Source organism: Gymnogyps californianus, chromosome 2, assembly GCF_018139145.2.
Source record: "Gymnogyps californianus isolate 813 chromosome 2, ASM1813914v2, whole genome shotgun sequence".
In the NCBI taxonomy this organism is placed as follows: Eukaryota; Metazoa; Chordata; class Aves; order Accipitriformes; family Cathartidae; genus Gymnogyps; species Gymnogyps californianus.
The window spans coordinates 149384460-149404963 of record NC_059472.1 but is presented as its reverse complement, the minus strand read 5'-3'; the positions used below and the strand labels follow the sequence as shown (position 1 = coordinate 149404963).

Sequence of the window (20504 nt, the reverse complement as noted above, 5' to 3'; positions counted from 1 at the left end):
AAAGGGATGTAAAAACTTCATTCAACTTTACCCCTGGAGTTGTGAAAATGTATTGAGTTCATCAAAACTCAGATCAACTCAATGAATTTTTAGAACTCTCACCATGGACTTCATCTTAAAACAGAGATGAGGCTCATATTCACAGGCCTAAAATTATAGGCTAATAAATAGTTACAACATCATTTTCTACGCATTTAATTTGCAAAAGCCTTTTTTCCCCAATTACTCAGCTGTGCTGTTCACTGATTTCAAAGTCTTGTTGACTAATACCATTTTATTAGTTTATCAATGCCTTGAAACTCTAAAAATTTAAATGTATAACAGTAAGTTGACCATGTAATATCCTAGAACATAAACACACTACTTCTAAAGGAAGAAATAACAAGGGAGATTATTTGAATGCTTTATATGTTCTTCCTGATTAAGGTAGCCATTAAAGTTCATCAAAAAAAAAGGGTTATCAGCACTCACCTCCAGTGTAAAACCTATGACTTTGAAGCACTGTTCAATTAATTCAAACTGAGACTTATAAAAGCTATTGTTCATGAAATCTTGCACTATTCTGAAATGATCGTTTTGCAGATATCTGAAAGAGTTGATGGATACAGAGTTAGAATGTAAATGAGGTTGAGAATTCAACACTGCATTTCTTAGTAATCAATTTATGTAAAAATAAACTGCATTACCTGGGAGGTCTATATTCTGGCAGTTTATAATGTGCCAGTTTTTTCTTTTCCGCCAGACCAGCATAAATGTAATAAAAAATATGGAAATTTTTCTCTCCTCTGAAACAACAGAAACAACAAACTGGTTTAGTAATGTAACTATGTTACATTTACTGATGACATACATGCTATTATTAAATGTTATTTTAATAACAGGCAAGGCTCATGCAAACTGACAGAGGACTCTGAAAGAAGCTTTATTACACAAGTTCCTGTGAAGTGAACACCCTTTCTGTGCCACTGTGTTTGTTCTGAAGCTGCCAGGGTGGCTGCTCAGTGCTACAAGCAGCTAAATGCTGCTCTGCCTTTGATGCAATTGGTAGATGCTGGGTGAGATCTTGCACATTGCTCACCCACCTGCATTAAATGGGCTGCTTAACTTCCAGTTATTTTAAAAAATCTTCTGACCATGGGAGAGCTATACACTCCTGATTCATTGAATCCAATGTTTGCTGTGTCCTTTAGCCCTGAACCAAGAAAGCGCATAAGCAGACATTCAGCAAAGGGCCTTATGATTTGGCATGCTTTGCCTAAAAGTTAGGTGCCCAAACCCAGGACAGAAGATTTATTGCACATCCAAGGTTCCCGTGCACGTTATGCTTCGGTGGAAATCTGCAACCACCACTGAACCCTGAGATGGCCAGGTCAGTCACTATGACATGGCAAAAAGGAACTGTGTTCAAACCCCTGGTTTCTGCATGAGCTGAGGCGTGTGTCTCAGGAGCACCATTGCATGCTTCTGTGAAACAGGATCAGAGCCCAGTGCACTCCTCTCTGCATGGGGGTGCCTAGATCAGAGTCTAGTACCAACTCTGTTTGCATATTTTACTGTGGACAGTCAGTAGTAGAAAACAAGATCAGTTTAAGGAGTAGAGGCAGATCCCTTATCTTCTCCCTCAGTGTCTTAACCAGTAGGTTGCATAGCCATGCTTTGCACGTTCTCGGAAACCTCACTGTGTCCTGATGGTCTGTGTATTCTCTTGGAAAGGTAGGGGAACCTGTAGGTTCAAAATCTCTTGGCTTGAAGTGGGTCTGGAACTTGGGTCTCCCATTTTCCGGGTAATCAGTCACTGGTTTTCTGCAAAAAGTCATTCCTAGCTCTCCATGTGAGTTTGGGAGTCATGTTCCCCCAGAAGAGCAGAACAAACTGCCCTTGCAATGCAGGTAACCTGAATGCCAGTTCTCTGCCCTGGCACAGCCGTATGGACAAGCCACACAGAGACCTCAGTGAAGAGGAGAGCACGCTCAACCCAAACAGCTTCAGGCGCCCTTGGAAGTTCATGCCTCAAAATTTAACCTCCTACAGTGGCTCTCATGCTAAACACTATGGTGGCATTTTCTTGTGAATTCAGACATCTAAACACCTGCCTAAATAGCATTTGAGGCACATAAATGCTTTCCCGACTTCCTGTCTCAGCATGTGGCTAAATATAAATGCAAACTGACAGCCACAGAACAAACCCATGAAAAGTTATGGAAAAAAGTGGTATTTTAAGGAAAAAGCTGATTTTGTTCTGAAAAAGCAGTTTCTGTGCTTATGTTCAACTGGGGGAAAAAACACTATTTCATAAAATTGCCTCTAAGTTTAAATTGTTTATTGAAATATTCCAAGTGATACTTAGATGTTCTTCATGTCACAAATCTACAACAGGCAACAAGGTCATGCAGAACTAAAAAAGAGTAAAAATGAGTAAGAGATCAGCAAGGGGAAAAATTTACATCAGTGACAACATTCCTTGTCTCAAACTCTGTTTTTCCTATTGTTATTATGGCAGAAATAGAGTTGCCAAAATATTTTTTATCTGGATGTGCTATATATTAGGATAGAAAATACATGTCAATAATTTAAATTAATTGGAAACGCCATTTAATTTTTCTGTCATTTTATATTATGAGATACACACATGACAGAGATGGATCTGTTCAGCGTTTGGTCCCTAATCCTTTATAACCAAATCCTACTAGATGCTCCAAAATGGAAAACGAGCACTTTGCAAACAAACAAACAAAAAAGCTACAATACTAGAGGAAACGTAAAGGAATTAAATCCAAGTGATATACACAATACTTCAAAATTCCACAAAGACATTTATAACTGAACTATTAGAAAGTTTTTAATTCTTTACACATTCTGATACGCTTTATATATCACATATGCATTTTTATGAGATTTGTTTAAACAACCCGGGAGGCAGTGAAAAAAAAAATCAGGAGTAGTTTTCAGCTAGCTTACAGATTTATAAGCTATTCATATATCATTTACAAGAAAAAATCCCAGTACCTTATTCATCTTCATGTTTTGATCTAAGATAATTTCCTGCATTGTAGGCCTACTCTGTAACTCCCAAATTAGGTCAAATATAATTTTTATACTTACACAGCCTGGTGGACAACTCTGGATTTTTCAAGGAGATACTCTGAAATCTGAGCTCCTACTACAGTGCCACCACAAGTGAATTTCATTTCCAAATATTTTCCAAATCTGCTTGAGTTATCGTTGATGATAGTGCCTGCATTCCCAAATGCTTCTACGAGGTTGTTCACCTGGAGGATCTTCTCCTGTAGAGTCCTGTTATTAGCCTGGATATGAAAAAGATATTGCTTAAAATTATCAGTAATCATTCAAATACATTCATTCTTAAGTGTTTCTTTCCTCTTCTAGTTGGTATTGTGAAGTGTGACATCATCAGTGCAGCCATTCCCATGTGAATCATATGGAAAGGCAGGCATGTATATATCATGAAACCTGTCAGAATATAGCAATCTGCAGAAATAATGGCTGGTGGGAAGAGATAACACACATAATGATAATGACAACATCAGAACTAATCAATTTCTGTGGTCCAGCACTTTGAGATGGCCGGCCTGCTTTTAGGATCCTTAGCATCTGCTTACTCCTGCACTGCACCATACCAATAAATCAGTTTGCTTGCATCTCACCTGGGACATGCAAAAATGGCATTTTATTTAGACGATTATGGTAGTCACTTCCCAGAATGACTATGTCCCACTGACAGCAATCTGGTTGTGAAAGGAGGTGAAAAGCTAGAAGAGGATTTTATTTAGTACAGTTTGGGTGATTTGAAGACACTCAGTTAAACAAGGGACAGACTAAAAGTCACAGCCCTCACTGCAGTGGGTACTTCCTTGCAGAATCCCCAAGATATTTTCAAGTGACCCTAGTTCAGGAGGGAGGAAGGGGTAGATAGATCAGCATCATGTTCCAATCTGACCTTACAGAAGTTCTTTGGAAAATGTATTACAGTCTTGCCCCCCTACCAATGCCCTTTCCATAGGTTCAGTCAATTAGACCTAAGATAGCAAAGCCTTACAGAGGCACCCCCTTTGAAACATACCTTGCCCAGGACAGTGAGCTGCTGAACCAGAAGATGGGCACTTTGTGTCTTGCCAGCTCCACTTTCTCCAGAAATAACGATACACTGCAGAGAACAAGAGCATGACTCTGAACTCATTACATATCTCTCAGCCTAGCAAACGATATATTTAAGACACCTCATCTTTACCTGATCGGAGTTGTATGTCACCATGGATTGATAACCTATATCAGCAACAGCAAAAATATGAGGAGGGTTGGCAGTCCGTTTGGCTCCAATATACAGTTTGGAATGCTAAGTGTAAGAAAAATGAAAACATTATCAGTGTCCCTTAACAACTTTTTTTTATCAGAGTTTAGTTTTATTTTCAGGTTAGTGTACAGCATGCTGAGGTTACCAGCAGTGATGTTTTCTGAGTGAGCTGTTACTGCACTCACTATACGATGAATCTGTGTGTACTTAGTACTATAATAACTGCTAAAAAAGAAGCACAATTTTGTATGATGTCAGCCCTGATTGTGCTATGAAACTCACATTATTAGAAGAAAATGTAATGTTGCCAGACATCAAGGACAAACTTATAATTTCATTTCATTTGTACTTCACATCCTCTTCGTATTTCTGCATGATATTGATGTCAAAACTTAAGATCTTTTCGTACCTGTAGTATCTGATAATTAATAATGCCAAATTATTGTATGACCAGACTTTCATATCTGTCCCCTTTTGTATAACGAGGATGCAAATTCACAAAAGTTAAAATTTTACAGGGTTGCTTTGTGAACTGTCTGATCAATTAAATAGCTATAGCTTCCCCAGCTCTCTTGGGAGGAAATGCCCCCAGCTCCTACCTCCAGCCATTCACAGATGTTCTCCATGGGAAATGGAGAAGGAATGCTCCCTCCCACAAAGAGGGGTAAGATTCACCTGAATAAATGCACTTATCTGTACAGATACTACTTCTGAACTAGCTGCTACGGGCAGCTAGAGCCTTTACACTCTGTGGGGTTCTAGTCAACAAATCTCATGAAGTTTAGCACAATTTATCTCATCCTAGAATGAATGTTGAAAGTCACTAGAAGAACAATAACCTCAAAAATCCCACTTCTGTCTATTGATTAAAATGGATGACTTGCTCAGATATAGCTGTTTGCACTTTAGACATGATATAGACATGATCTACACTATAGACATAAAGATATCACAAATTACATTTTTTGGAGTTTCTCATTTCTGTGCTGAAACTCAGTCCATGATAAGGATGTGTGTCAACATGCACTTGAAGGGACAACTGTATTGGTAATTCTGTTTTTCAGAGTGAACTGAAGTAAATCTCAAGCATGGTCTTACTTTATACTTAACACAAATATTCATATTTTAATAGAAATCAGTGCTAGTTTAAAAGAACCAAACCTAGATTTTCACACCTGTGAAGAATAAATATCTATGTTCCGAAATGGATTGACAGCAATGAGAATGTCCCCAACATATGCGTAGATCTGATCCTTGGCATAACCCTTCTGCAACTGCTCTGTTACTGTATTCTGATGGACAAAGAATAGGAACAAAAAAAGAATATTAGGAAAATTTATACAATATTTATATAGTTACAATGAGCAAGGATAGAGAGGGAAGGTATTCATAGTCAGGAATACAACTGATCGTGATCAAAAGCGAGTAACACTTTCAAACACACTGGCATTCCTAATTTCTTGTGTCCAAACTCACTTTGAACAATATATACTTACAGATCCCCAAGTGACTATAGAAAAATGAGTTAGTAAGTACTGCTTTAATTCAATTAATCAAAGGTTTCCATGAGACAGTCCTGTCTTCATTTCTAACACTACAGCTTCAAGTAACTCATCAAGCAAGGGCCATAGGTTTGAATTCATAACTGCCATTACAGCTGCTCTAACATTACTCTCAGTTATAATAAGACACCGATGTTCAACTGTTTGGGTCCTCTTAATGTAAACAATCAGGCATCTTTCTGTATTGTTTGTTCAATCAAATTGCTGTGATTGTTCTTTCCTGCTGCAGAGCCAGTTCTCCCTGAACCAAGAAAAAAGAAAGGCTCATTAGTGGCATACCTAATTTCTTGACATAATTTCCCTCAGCTTCTGCATACAGAGCTGGGTATGTAAAGTGCCTGGTTAGGTTTCCAATCAAAACAGGACATAGAGCTGGATGAAGAAATTCAAACCAGCCCTGAGACTATTCTGAGGTACATGTGAAAATATTCAGGCCCTATTCCCACTGGAACAGAATGACCGGCAGCAGAGGACTACAGAAGGAATTGCTTTCCCTCCTATGCTGGTTTTGGCTGGGATAGAGTTAATTTTCTTCACAGTAGCTGGTATGGGGCTATGTTTTGCATTTGTGCTGAAAACAGCGTTGATAACACAGGGATGTTTTTGTTATTGCTGAGCAGTGCTTACACAGAGTCAAGGCCTTTTCTGCTGCTCACCCCACCCCACCAGCGAGCAGGCTGGGGGTGCACAAGAAGTTGGGAGGGGACACAGCTGGGACAGCTGACCCCAACTGACCAAAGGGATATTCCATACCATATGATGTCATGCTCATATAAAGCTGGGGGAAGAAGAAGGAAGAGGGGGACGTTCGGAGTGACGGCGTTTGTCTTCCCAAGTAACTGTTACGCGTGATGGAGCCCTGCTTTCCTGGAGATGGCTGAACACCTGCCTGCCGATGGGAAGTGGTGAATGAATTCCTTGTTTTGCTTTGCTTGCATGCACGGCTTTTGCTTTCCCTATTAAACTGCCTTTATCTCAACCCACGAGTTTTCTCACTTTTACTCTTCCGATTCTCTCCCCCATCCCAACCAGGCGGGCAGTGAGCGAGCGGCTGTGTGGTGCTTAGTTGCCGGCCGGGGTTAAACCACGACACCTCCACATCCATCTGTTCACAGTGTTGTGCACTGTGTTCTGGTTAATGCACTTAACCTGAATTCTCAACAGCTGAAGAGGTTACATTTCCTTCACAGGAAAACATACGGAGAAAACCTTGGTTTTGCATTGTCTTGATAAACTCTTCCCTTTTTGGTTTTGAATGCTACCTTGCTTTTGGTCATAACCAGATTCATATTAACAGAATTTTTTAGGGGAACGTCTGCCCTTTTTGAAATTATTTCTTGCATCGATAGAAGGTCTCCTGTTTTGCTCTTCTGATGGGGCTATCTAAACTGGAAGAAAGGTTGAATGGAAGAAAGGAGACAGTTCTGAGAAGCTGTCATTCATATGTAAAAGAGGTTTTAAACTGGATTGGATTTAATAAAATATCACATAGTCAAATGATGCCTGTAGGTGGAGGCTTCCTGAGGACTTTCCTGAGAATGCTCCACCTCTGAGGCGATGGGATATACTTCCAGCTCATCTGGTTTTTTGTGTGTCTTCTCTTTAGCTCAGATTGTTTATATGCTTCATGGCAAAAGATAAAAACCAGTCTTGCTAGCATATGGCTATTCCCAATATCAAAAAAATGCTTAAATCTGAGCTTTGTGCCGTAGATGAAGTTTGGATTAGCTCAATTAGTATTAACTAAACATTAAGCTACTATAACCAAGCTCTTGGATGATAGAAGATGTTCTGTGGGCTGTTAGCATTATGTAGTTTACCAGCTCAAGAGCCACATTTAGTATTCCGGACTGACAAAGATACAATATACCAGAGAAGTTTTACAGATAAGAGAATGTGAATTATAGTCTATGCACAGCCCAGTAGAGGAAGAATGACAGTTTGTTTACAACTACTGATGGCCTCTGAGACCTGCACATAACGTGCTGTGGCCCGATTCTTCTTTCTGGTTTTGAAGCTTAAAGCATAAACACAACTGACTTCCCCCCTCCCTTATGCATGTTCCCCTGCTCCTAGTGGACTCATTTTCGAACTTTGACAAACCCGTAAGATTTGTATCAGTAATTTTGTCAAAAGTTTACCAGAAGGCATTAACAGGTCAGAGCCTCAGCTGACATAAATTGATTTCAATGCATGTCCACACCAAAGTAAGTCAGTGAGAACCCAGCCTACGAGAGTATGATAAGCTAGTTTAAGACAACTCTAGATGTCCAAGCAACAGGGGAGAAGGTGCTTGTTATTGGACCTGGACCAATTTCAGGTTAACACATCATTGCAAATGAGATATTTAGCTGTAATAAAATCCAGTGATGTAAATCCTGTTAAACAAATGGTGCTACAATACTGCTCGGTCTAAGGCTGTAACTGCAGAGGGTGTTTTAGCTCTGAGTTGAAACCATTCCTGAGCCAGTAAATCTCATCTAAAATATTTGGCATAAACTGGTAAAATGCCATTGTACACTTACACAATTGAAGTGTGACAATATAGCTGAACTTGAAAATCAACAGCACACCATTGTGTTTTAATACGATTACCACTCTTCAGGAAAATGTGAAAAAGGATGGTCTTACCTCATCCAGTACCTCCAAGGTTGCTAAATCATCTACCTCTTCCTGGTTTGAAACTAGTGACTTACTGTAGTTCCCTTTCTTTGTATGAATACGTTCAAATCTAGAAAAGAAAGACATGCAATTTCCTGATGTAAGGAAACACAGAGCAGATCTTGCATCTGTAACCATCTTGAAGGCAATTCAGCCAAAACATTCCAGCTTTCCATTGTTCTGAATTCAAACACATGAATGTTTGAATAACAGGACAGGATATAACTTCTCAGTGCAGCACACCTGTACTTGACAATTCAAAATCTATGGTTTGAACCCACAACTGACACCATGAAGAACTTTTTCACTGTACACATCCCTGTTTGATCACACCCCTACATCAGCTGCAAGACTGGAGCTATTCAGTACAGGGAAAAAAAGCATGTATTTATAAAGCCTGTAACAGTCAAACTCTGGCACCTACCTGCAAAAAGAAAAATGACCCAGATAAAAACTATGGATAGGACAAAACCAGGGGTGTACGATGAAATAGTATGGCAAGGATGATGCAGACAAAGCATTCAGGATGGAAACATTCCTAGCTTAGTAATGACAATGCTCTGAAGCCTGGCTGAGATGACCACACTGTAGAGCAAAATGCTACAGAACCACTGGGGTATGTGAAATACATCCTGACCAAGAAGAATTTTCTTGGACTCTATAGGAAGAAATCATATAAAATAAGGAAACAAAATTTCAAATATTTTTCTTATCAGGGTTAAACTTTAATTAAGTTTTAAAGTGAAATTTCTTTTCTCTTTTAATCAAACCAAAGAAAACTTTACGTAGTCTTATAGAAATTAGCAAGAAAATTCCCAGAGACTTGGATCATTCTCTATCCAAGAGTAAAGGCGTTGCTAAATAAAACAAAAGCAGCAGAAAATGCAAGGATTACAATTCACATTAGTTATACTTGCTTTATGAGATGGGGGAAAAATCAGGGAAACGAAACTGGATAAGTAACAGCAGAGTTCACAAACTAAATCAAGCTCAGATGTGCAATACAGCACAAGCATAGAAAGACTATCAAGTAAATCCGATCTCCTGGGATGACCTCACTCCCCTTGATCCTATAGGTAGGAAGGCACCTCTCAAACACATGGAACATATACCTTGGTAAACTGAGACAGCAGGGAAACTGCGTTGTGTGAAACACACTCACTCTTTACCTTGATTCCAGACAAGACCAGGGAAATCCTTTATTTGATTTTGACATTTGGATATATGGTATGAGTAAAAGCAGACAGGCGTTTTCTACCCAGGCAAGAACTTTAATATACAGTGAACAGAGGATAGGAGAAAGAGGGCAGCTGCACCAAGATGGAAAGTTAGAATGAATGAACATCACACTGATGGGGTAAGCTAAGAGACTCCTGAACTCCCACAGTAAGATTTACTGCAGAGTTTAACCAGCTGTACCCGTTCCACAAACATCACCTACTTCATGGGTGCTACTTGAGGTCACGCAGGCTGCGCACTGATGTGGGATGCAGGTGCAAAAAGTCAAGCAGGCACCCACTTGGCATCAGTTACTGATTGCCAGGACTGAAAAGGGGCTGGAAGAAATGGGCAAATGATGCCCTCTCAAACTGTGAGTGCAATCAAGATCTGAATGATGGAAGTGCAGGCATGAGTGCACTTCATCTAGTACTTCTTTCAATTTCTCTTGTCTCTAACTATTATTCCCTGAGGGTGACAGAATGGCCTGTCCTCACCCAGGTGCCAGTAATGGAGCAGTTTCTTCCTCCCTTAGGCAGGTGCCAGCTACCACTGGAGTCTTTCCATTGTCCATAGTGCAAAGGCAAGAGTTTCACACCCCCAGCTGACTAATTCTGCAACCTTAATATCAAGACACAAACATGTAAGACTTCATTGCAAGAGCTAGCATAGTTTCACGGTCTCTGTGCCATTATCGCAGGCCAATACCCAGTGTGGAGGCTAAAAGTGACCAGAAAGCACAATGAACAGCATGGATCAACAGCACTGCCCTGATGGAAGACAGGGATCAAGTCTTGCCAGTTTTACATCCAGCTATTTTGCAGACTACTCTCAAACTGTTGTTAGGACCCTGGAGCTGCATGGGAAAGCAACCCGCTTCCAAATGTTTTCTTTCTTTCAGTATTTACTACAGGCCAAAAAAGACTGCTGTAGATACAGTTGTAAGGATGATGGCGAGGCTGAATTACACAGAGGTGAAAAGCAATGGGAATACTACACAGCACAGTACCATGCCGTGCAGCACAGACCATGCAACGCGTGGGCCTATTCCAACATAAGCAGTGCAAATAGACAAAAACAGATGCAGGAGGAGTGCGTGTCTGTGTGGTGGAAGAAAGGCAGCTTTTGCTGCAATAAATCCATAACTGGGCTGTAATTTGGCATGTATTTAAATATGTTGAAGCAGAAAACACACAGGAACACAAGCAGGCAGCACCAAAAGGGATGGGTCTGGTGTAAAGCAGTCAAACATCTCCTAGGTCTGACCTCTTCTTCCGTTTCCTTTGGAACCCATTTGTACCACAAGAGCTGTCCTGGTAGTGTGGTCCTTGCAATAACACTGTGAGACAATTTTTGGTTGTATGTACCCCTAGGTTGTATTAAAAAGGATGTGGTAATATTAAGTTTTAAATTAACTCTTCAGCCTTGCATGGTCTGCTGCTGCTTGATTTGCATTTACCAACTAAAGGATATTACTGCATTCAAAGCCAGAGGTGCAGGCAAAATCCTACCCCCTCAATAGAAATCTGGCCCCTCTATAACCCACACTCCTATTTATAACTCTTTTTAACAATTTCAGTTGAAAATTTGAATTTGGACAGTTGAAACCATTTCTCCTCTGTTCCTGCATGAAGGTCATTTTGTGTCCAGAGGATGCATCTAAGATCAGTATGACTTTGAGAAAGACCTATCAACATGTATTTGAGGGAAAGATGCAGGAACTGCAGGACTATGTCAAGCTCTGCTGCTCTACTTTTTCCATTGCCGAAGGAAGACCCAAAACGAGACGTCTGTCAAGTTATGCTTTCCATTTCTGGTGGAATTGTTACACATTGAATACCCTTTTTTTTTAAATGTTACTGCATATCAGTGAGAGAGTGATATTTCCCAAGATTTGTTTCAATTACCATTTTTCATTTAATGTACAACTGCCTTGCAGGAAGGGAGGGGAATGCTTCAGTGATGGAGACTCTTCTTTTTCTGTTTTTTTGGGTTTTTTTTTCTTTTAAGGAAACGATCTCTATTTATGCCAGGGAAGTTTAATTACATAAAATTGATTCTCCTGTAATCCTCTTCAGCTGACATTATGTGAACACTAGTGCTTGTTAAATGAGATTATATTCTCCATTCTCCAGAGTACAGCAGAATGGCAGATTTGCAGAACACAATATTTTTCTGCTTTGCTGTCAAAGGGCACAGACCCCTCAAGGGCAGTTATACTGCTTCACTTGCTAAAACTCCAACCACTTAAAAAAAACCCACATCAGTGCTGTTGACATCAATGCTGAAATTTCATTATCGTCATGCACATAGACATTCTGAACTGAAATAACCATGTTTCTCTGTTCTGTTCAGAAATTACTTGTTGGAGGCATTAGATCTTATAGCCATGCTCAACAAGCAATTCAAGCAGCTAAAGGCCAGAAACATCAACCCAATACAGACAAGAAAATGAGTCAAGGCAGCATTGTTTCTGTGCATCCTCCTTCACACCCCCCTGCTCATCTTTTAAGATTCAGTTAAATCAAAACGAGGCAACTGCAGCTTTTTCTTCTTCAAATTGTCAGAACGTATTTAAAAGATTTCTGATAGTTCCAAAAATACCATGAAAAGGGAAGTGTGACTCATGATGCCCTGTTGAACTCTCTGCCTAAACTGGTTGGAGAATCATCTACAGACTAAAAAGTGACAGGAAAAGGGCTGGCCTTAGTCTGGGTGTAAAGAAGAAACTAAAAATAATCAAGTTTTCTGTAAGGTGAAGGTGGGAACAGCTGTACACCTCCCAGCAGTTACAAATAGCATTAAAAGTGACAAATGGAAAAGAAGGAGCACAGAGAAACCTGTACAGGATCTGTCATTGCTGGTGATTCTACTTCTCTGGAGGCTGCACAGAGCAATATTAATTTACACTTAAAATCAAAATTTTTTCTTCAACAGATGTATCTGGTGAAATATGCTTAAATAAAACTATAGTCTTCTATCTATGCAAAATCTGTACCTGAATTTAGAAAAGTGTATTGATAAGACTCCAGCTGTGTATGCACAATGCTTTGCAGACAAACCTGTGCTCCCTCTATGTTTAAATGATTGCACAACACCGGCTGCAGTCTCAGGGAGCTGTGCTCAAGCTTATGCAATGTTGCTGAGAGCACAGTGCTGCCCAGCAGAGCTACGGGGCTTTTGATTCAGAGGTGGCCCATGTCCAGCCAGTTGGGTCATGTCCTGCTCTGCACAATCTGTTTGCTAAAGTCTGTGCCCTGTAAAAAAGCAGATTATTGGTCCTTCATAATAGCCTGAAGGCTAATAGGCTGTATCCCTGACAAATTTCAGGGAAAAATATGTGTTCTTAACTGAGCAAATAAGAGATCTCTAAAAGGACTCTTTGGGATTAGTTCTTCATTGCCCTCATGAGTGAGGCCCATGCTCTATGGTCAGAACCATACCGAGAAGATGAACAGGAAGCTCCAAAAGTAAGCAATGCCTGGTGAGGTATCCCACCTTCAGGAGAAATGAGTTGCTGAGCAAGTGGACTGACACAATAGTAAAGTAGCAGTTGCAGAGCATTACTCCCAGGGAGTCCTGAATGCAGGAGGAACTTCTTTCTCCTGTTCTGCTTCAGGAGGTAAACTATTCTTCATTCAGGCATTGCTGCTGTCCACTGTATTGTATGGAAGGATATTCTTATTCTGCTGTAGAGATGTGTATTAGCTAGAAGCATATGGGACTGGAGATCTGTTTATTCTAAAGCCTGTGTTGCCAGAAACTCACTATTGCTTCTACAGCCTGAGAGCAATTTGCAGCATAGCCATCCTACATAGGAGCGTCCTCAATGAAGGAATACACACTCCTTGTTGGTACAACAAAGCCCAAACTGAGTTACAGGAGAGGAAGAAGTGGCTTGAAGTGCTCAAGGATTAGTCTGGAACTCCAAAGTCTCGGGTTTAAGCCCCCACTCTGATACAGATTTCATCTGGAGACCTTGACCAAGTCAGCACTGGACTCTGTGTGAGCTATCTTACTCTGCTCCTCATACTGCCTTTGTCAAGCTAGTGTGGTGATCTCCTACCCTGCGCTACAGCCTGCCCTGCAGAGCTGAGCTTGAAGGATTGCTATCAGCTGCTTTCCACTGGCAGGATGAGTCAGAGAGACAGAGGGAGAGAGAGCACCCAGAAAGTGACACAAGTCTGCGCAATCAGGGAAGGTCATGGAAAGAAACTATGTGGTACTCCCTGCTTTTAATAGGGGTGAATAAATTGACAACCACCTTTGTGCATGTTGTACATGAACTTCTATGAACTTACCTCCCTGAACCTTCCAAATAGTTAAATAGAGCAACTGTTTAGCACCCTGTCACTGGATTTCAGCGCTATCCCTACATGGCCAATACAGAAGGACAAAATCTTAGGAGAGTAATTCAGCTCACCCAAAAGCTCTGCATCACTTTGCAGTAGAATGAGTCTCTTTCCCGTATTTATTTAGAGGACATATAAAGATGAGGCTCTTAACTTGGGGACCGGAGTCAGTTGCTGAAATCTAGGTGCAGTGAATATCCCTCGCATATGCAGCTCATTCTGGAATGAGTCATAATTCCTAGGAAATACACATTGTACTAATCATTGCATATTTCTGCAGAGATTATTGTAAAAGCAGTCAAGATTAAGACAGCCAAACAACTCACGATAAAAGTCTTACAAGCCTGACTGTCAGGTACAGATGCGACAGTTCTGAAGGCCGTTTCAAAGACAGCTATTTCTGTTGCAAAGTAAAACTCTTTACAATGCCGTTTTTGTCCCTCATTTGGCCTAGCAAGAAGTGTATTTTTAGAACAGTTTTGGGGTATATGCTGCAGCACTCATTTCTAATAACTATTTTCATCACTAATTATAAATTTTAACAGCTATAATGTGACTCACAAGAATGTAAGTATGTGATTGAAGGATTCACTAAAAATGAGGGGAAACTTAAGCAGTGTCCAAAGGTGAATGATTAGGCTCAAATGAGGTTATTGTTACTTCATTAGAGAATTTGTCTTATTTTCATTAAAGATTGTGCAATAAATCCCATTATCATGCTTTTTGTGTCACTGTCAACAGGGAAAAGAATTGGAATACCGTATTTAAAGAGCTAGGTGGTCCTGAGGACTGGAGTAACAGATATGGGATGAAGTTTATTTGTATAAAAACTCAAGATCATACTACTACGATGTAACAGAATTTTTTCTATTAGTTGAAAGTTCATCAATTGGAAAACACTGAGGGAAAAGAAGTATCAAGATGATTATGAGTCATGAACACCTCTGAAAAGAGGCAAATACCACCTTATGAAGTTGCACAATGAAATAGGCTTTTCTTGCCATAGCCATGATAAAGGCAACCCTTGCAGAAGCCCAAGGCCCTTGTCCTGAAAGTGACTCTCCTCACCAGGAATTCACAGTTCAGTGAGAACCCAAATGCTGAACAAAAAACCAAAAATTAATTGCACTTAGTACGCAACTTTGCCTGCTTCACCTCCTCCCTAACATGAATTTATCTCCTGTAGCTTACTTCATCATTCCAAACAGCAGATTTTAGAGATGTTTCAGTCAAGATGCTATGGGAAAATGTTAATGTATCAAGGGATATTTTCTCATGCTCTTCCCATTGTAATTTCAGCCTAGGAAAGGTTAAGTTGCAAACATATTTTTAGCATAAAGAAGTGATGACTTTAGAGAAAATTGTATTGCATTTGCTCAAAGTAAAAAAGTGGAATTTGTAATGAAGCTCATCGCTAGTATTCATGCTTTTTTGAGCCTCGAGTAGCACAAGTTATGCTAGTGCTATAAGACTGTTCAGAGGCTACTGAAAAACCGGTACAATCTTCCATCACCTTCATTAAGTCTGGAGCAGGTCTATGGCATATAGCCGTTTAAAGTTTTATCAGTGTAAGCTGAGATTTCTCTGGTTACTCAGGAGGTGGGTGGGCTCTGTTCCTCTTCCTAGGTGTTTAGAAAGGATGCAGTACAATGCAGAACCTAAAACTAGGTTCCTCTTCACTAAAATAACAGTAATGGGAAGATTCAGAGGGCCCACTGCAATGCCCTAATGACTCAGTGACTCGGCAATGTTAGAAAATACCTCAGGAACAATGGTGCTAATGGGAGCAACTGTAGGGTGGCTACACCCTGTGCCTAGAGATCACACACCCTTCCTGAGCAGACATCGTGCACAAAGATTGGATATGAGGATCTGGCCTTCTGCAAAAACCTCTGAGAATGTGACATAACCTAACACAATCTCTTCTTTTTGAACTGTATCAACTGCACATTCAGCAAACAACAAGATAAGATCACAAGTACATCAACAGACTACCACTGCAGAAGGCAGTCAGAACCAAATTACACCTCAGCACGCTGGGCAAAGAGGGTGATTTGATTTTGAGTGAAAACAGGAATAGTGCACACAGGAAGACCCAGTGGCTGGACCTCAGCTATTAACTTCCAGGCATTTTTCTTTTTTCTTTTCAAATACAAAACTTTTATTAATAAAGTTGAATTTGAAGAGGAGAGGAAACACATACTGAGAAAATACCTTACTTTCAGCTTTGTCAATGTTACCAAATTTCTTAAGTTTAAATGCCATGCCCATTTATACAACACGACACAGGTAGGAGGATTTCTTCCCTTGGTGGAAGGAAGAGTTCTTTAATCCCTTAATCTACCTGCCTACTCGTGCTAAGAAGCAGGACAGCTATGCCTTCAAATTATGGACCGAGAGAGCATGAGCTAGAGATTAGGAGGGAGCTTTACAAGGAAAGTTGCCAGCAACTGGTGAAAGTTCAGGAATTCCACAGTAGGGCCCTAACACGCCAGTGTAAAAACAGTCCCAGAACAGGATAATCAAGAAAAGAAAGCCAGGAGATTTTAAGATGAGACGCTTCCAGGTGACTTGTCACTACACAGCCTGTGTTTTGACTCTGAATCAGATTTACGTGGTAATTCTGTACAGACACTGCTTTTGACACCATTTGCTCTGTGCAGATTGAAGGTCAGAAGATACATATGATTAGTACTTAAAGACTTTTAAAAAAGTATGACTACTGAATTCAAAGAACTTTGTATAATCTTTTTATCATTCTACAGCAGAAAAAACAAATGCTATTCTGTAGTAACGTCCTTTACAGGCCTGGAATTCTAATTTCGTCTAAAGTGAAATGATGTACATACTACAGTTTCAGCTACTGGAAAATAATGTCTGCTTTTCTTGCTTGTACAGAGATAGCAATAGATATTAAGATGGGTATTCTTACTGCTTCTAGGAGAAGACTAATCTTTTTATGCATGCACTGCTATGAAAGACAATCTTCCAGCAAATGTACTCAATAAACATGTTAAAGCTGAAGTTATTATAGGTACAGTGACTGTAAAATGTGATTTTTACTTGCAGTCTCTCATACTACCTTCACTGATCTCAGGTATGAAAAGATTTGGTTAAATCAATGCAAATGAGATTTAAACTAGTATCAGCCTACCTGTTAGTATTTTAAACTGCTAAACTGAAATATGGACCAAGCTGTTAGCTTAACCATGTCATTTAAATTACACCCTTAGTTAAATAAGTAAATTTTTTTGCACAGTTTCAGATAATAAATTATTATTATTTTCAGAGAGAAAATTCTGTCTTCCTTTGGGAAAATTTGTGTAGAAATTACACTTGATCAACTGTAAAAGCACAGGTAACTTCATCACATAGTAATACATTCCCTTAAACTCTGGTTCATGTAAACAGTGATTGATTAATAAAACACAGTCTAAACAAGATGGAGAAAGTACCAATAGATAGTCCTGTTCCTGTGCCATTTGACTGCTCTATGCACATGCAAATTGGGCCACTTTCTTTATGTTTGTGTTGTATAGGAAAAGTAAGTTCATGTAATTTGCTTTATGCAGCATTTACATGAAAAAATGAAAGGATTTTGAAAAACAGACTAGGACTTGATAGAAAACAAACATATGAGTTCTATAAAATGGGTAAAAAAGCTTACAATACTTAATTGACTTAGAACCTTGATTTTAAAAAATTATTTAGGCTTTGAAAGGACCAGTGTCACAAATATTATCAGGATTTCAGTTCATATAATTTAGTGTTTTGGACTTATTTTACTACATATCGTTTCCCTGTGTTTTATAAATAAATACTTTTTAAAGTCTGAAGTATGTTGCTTCAGCACTGACATCTGATAAGCTTATTTCAATTCCAGAATCTTTCTGGATTAAGCAAATGTCAAATCTGCACCATATAGAACATACAAATCCAGTCTGAGGCTTAAATTTAAGCCACCTGCATAGTTTTTTACTGAAATGCCAGTAAAGAGAAACTACTACTCATCCCACATCCACTGAAAGGCCAAGAAAACTTGAAAATCATAAATTATACAGAAATATATTTTTTATTATTATCTTCAAAGGATAAATAGAAAATTCTCCAAAATTAGAACTGAAGACTGCTGTATATATTGTTACTATAAATACATGTGAAAGGAAATGTGGCAGATTTTAGTAAGCTTTTTCCATATAGATGATAATGCCAAAATGTCTTCTACATTTTATGTTCCATTTAAAAAAAAAAGAAGAATTGTCATCCTTTACCTTGAAGCACAGGAGCAATCACATCAGTAGTACATCAATACTAATCTACTACATTTCACATCTGATATGTTACTTCAGTGTACTGGGTGGTTTTTTTAAAATTGTAAAATTGAGCCAAGCCACTTTCAGCTGTTTTAAATAAAAGCCATCAGGTGCTAAGTGATTTATTCAGAACTGATATTACTAAATATTAGTGGAAGAAAGAAAGTATCTATTCAGTAAGACGTAAGATTTGAAGTTTGCAAAACAAGGTCTGGTACCACTATTGGTAGCATCCAATTCTAGCAGGAACCTGACTAGTTATTTTTAGCATACTCGCTTAAACTAGACATTAGCTGACCATGCAAATGTAAGAAAATGCCAAACATTAATTTCACCTAACTTTAGCTTTCTGAAAGCAGGGATCCTAATCTGCATCTTGAGTCACAGGCGAAAGGGGAGGCACTTCTAAAGATTGTTTCATCCCACATGTGAATCATGATGCCCCTCTCTTTCCATTGGCTCTACAGGGGACCCCAAAGATCAAGCTCTCTACTTTTTGGCCAGCTAAAGTTATGAAAGGTGAATCTTCCTCTGAGCGCTAGCCATTCTGAAACAGTGAAAGTATCAAAATTGTCCCCACTGGTCTACTTTTTAGCTACTTTTACCTTGCCTTTTCAGTGACTCCCATTTGTTGGTGAACATCGATAAATTCCATGAGTTGCCTTTGTAGCACGTTTTCTTTTCCTTCAATTTGCTTAATAAAATCATGCTGCAAAAGACTAGATACTGTCGGACGCTTCTCATAATCTTTAGTCAAGCACCTGTGCTGGCAGAAAAAGAATATGATCATTGAGGGATCGCTGTTAAGTTTTGAAATGCTTGTCTGTCGTTCATTCATGCCTCCATAATAAAGACATCCATCTTAATCACAACAGCTCTGTACTGAAAATTGTTCAGATTTCACAGAATTGATGAGTCCAAGAAGTTAAATTACTGCATTTTAAAACTAAATATTCTTTAAATTAAGAAAAACAGAAACGTCAAGTGTTTTAAAATGTTGTTATTTCATGTTTTAAATCTGGAGCCTCACTTGGAAGTCAAACTCGATTTACAAACTAGATTTTTAAGGAAAAGTATTAGTAGCAACAGATTTCCATAGAGAATACAAAGATATTTTACACATGACATTTACACATGTTCCATATTCAGCCACAGTGGTCTCAGTTGTTACTCACTTGTTAATGAAGTCATTGAATTCAGGTGACCACAGTTCAGGCTGCTGTAGCGTTGGAGGAGGATTCCTGCAAAGGTCAGCATGATGATAAGTTAATAAGCTACTCACTTGACAAAAACAATGTGTGAAGGCAGGCTGAGTAATGAGTTTTAGAAGGACACTGAAAAAAGATATTGATTTCCACTGGTAAAAGGAGCATGGGTAGTTGATACAATGCCTCACTGGTTCTCCTACTGTACATAACTAACAATGAGATGATCTACCAAGCGTAGCTAAGAATCACTATAATTTTTTCAATCAAATCAATAAATGGAAATGAAACTAACAATCCATTAATCACTATTGACTTGTAATGGCAAGTTTCTCTTTTCAAGCCTGAAACAATATACTTTCTTAAGAGATTTTTTTAAAAGAAATTCTATTTTAAGTTTTCCCAGAAGGACTAAACTAATCAACTTGCTCAACAAAGTGTCAGAAGTAATTAGCTCTTTATTAACTATTTCTCATTCATCAGAAGATAATCAGAATTTAAGTGAAGGACTAAATACAGATCTATTGTAAATAAATACTACTACTTTCTTTTCTGTTGTTAGACCTGTTTATTCTAGGTGTTAATTTGGTTCAAATTGTTTTAACAGTCGTCTTCCATTCAAACAGAGGTGCCACTTTCACTGACTATAGTCATGAAGACAAAAGGAATGACCTATAGACGAGGTGACTTTTCTGTCTATTTTCAATCAGTCGTCATAACTGCTTTTCTTTAAGTGCTGCTCAATGTTTACTCTATCACTTTCAGGTTTTACTTAATGGAATGAAAGCGAATTGATCTTATATTTGCTCCAGGGCAGAAAGGTGCCCAGTATTTGTAAGGGTATAAGTCAGATATTTTTTTGAAGGCCTACCTGAAATGAC

General features: G+C 39.0%; 1 protein-coding gene across 1 annotated transcript in view; it reads right to left on the bottom strand.

The window, feature by feature from the left end:
- The window catches only part of MYO3A (myosin IIIA), a 124756-nt gene that overhangs the window by 52515 nt on the left and 51737 nt on the right, over window positions 1-20504 (bottom strand). The window contains exons 8-16 of the mRNA XM_050892533.1: window positions 19594-19659; window positions 19024-19179; window positions 8506-8605; window positions 5488-5604; window positions 4250-4354; window positions 4082-4165; window positions 3103-3305; window positions 687-785; window positions 472-586 (exon numbers count right to left, since the gene is read on the bottom strand). Of these exons, the coding sequence (XP_050748490.1) occupies window positions 472-586; window positions 687-785; window positions 3103-3305; window positions 4082-4165; window positions 4250-4354; window positions 5488-5604; window positions 8506-8605; window positions 19024-19179; window positions 19594-19659 (1045 nt within the window). The remainder of the gene's footprint in view (window positions 1-471; window positions 587-686; window positions 786-3102; window positions 3306-4081; window positions 4166-4249; window positions 4355-5487; window positions 5605-8505; window positions 8606-19023; window positions 19180-19593; window positions 19660-20504) is intronic.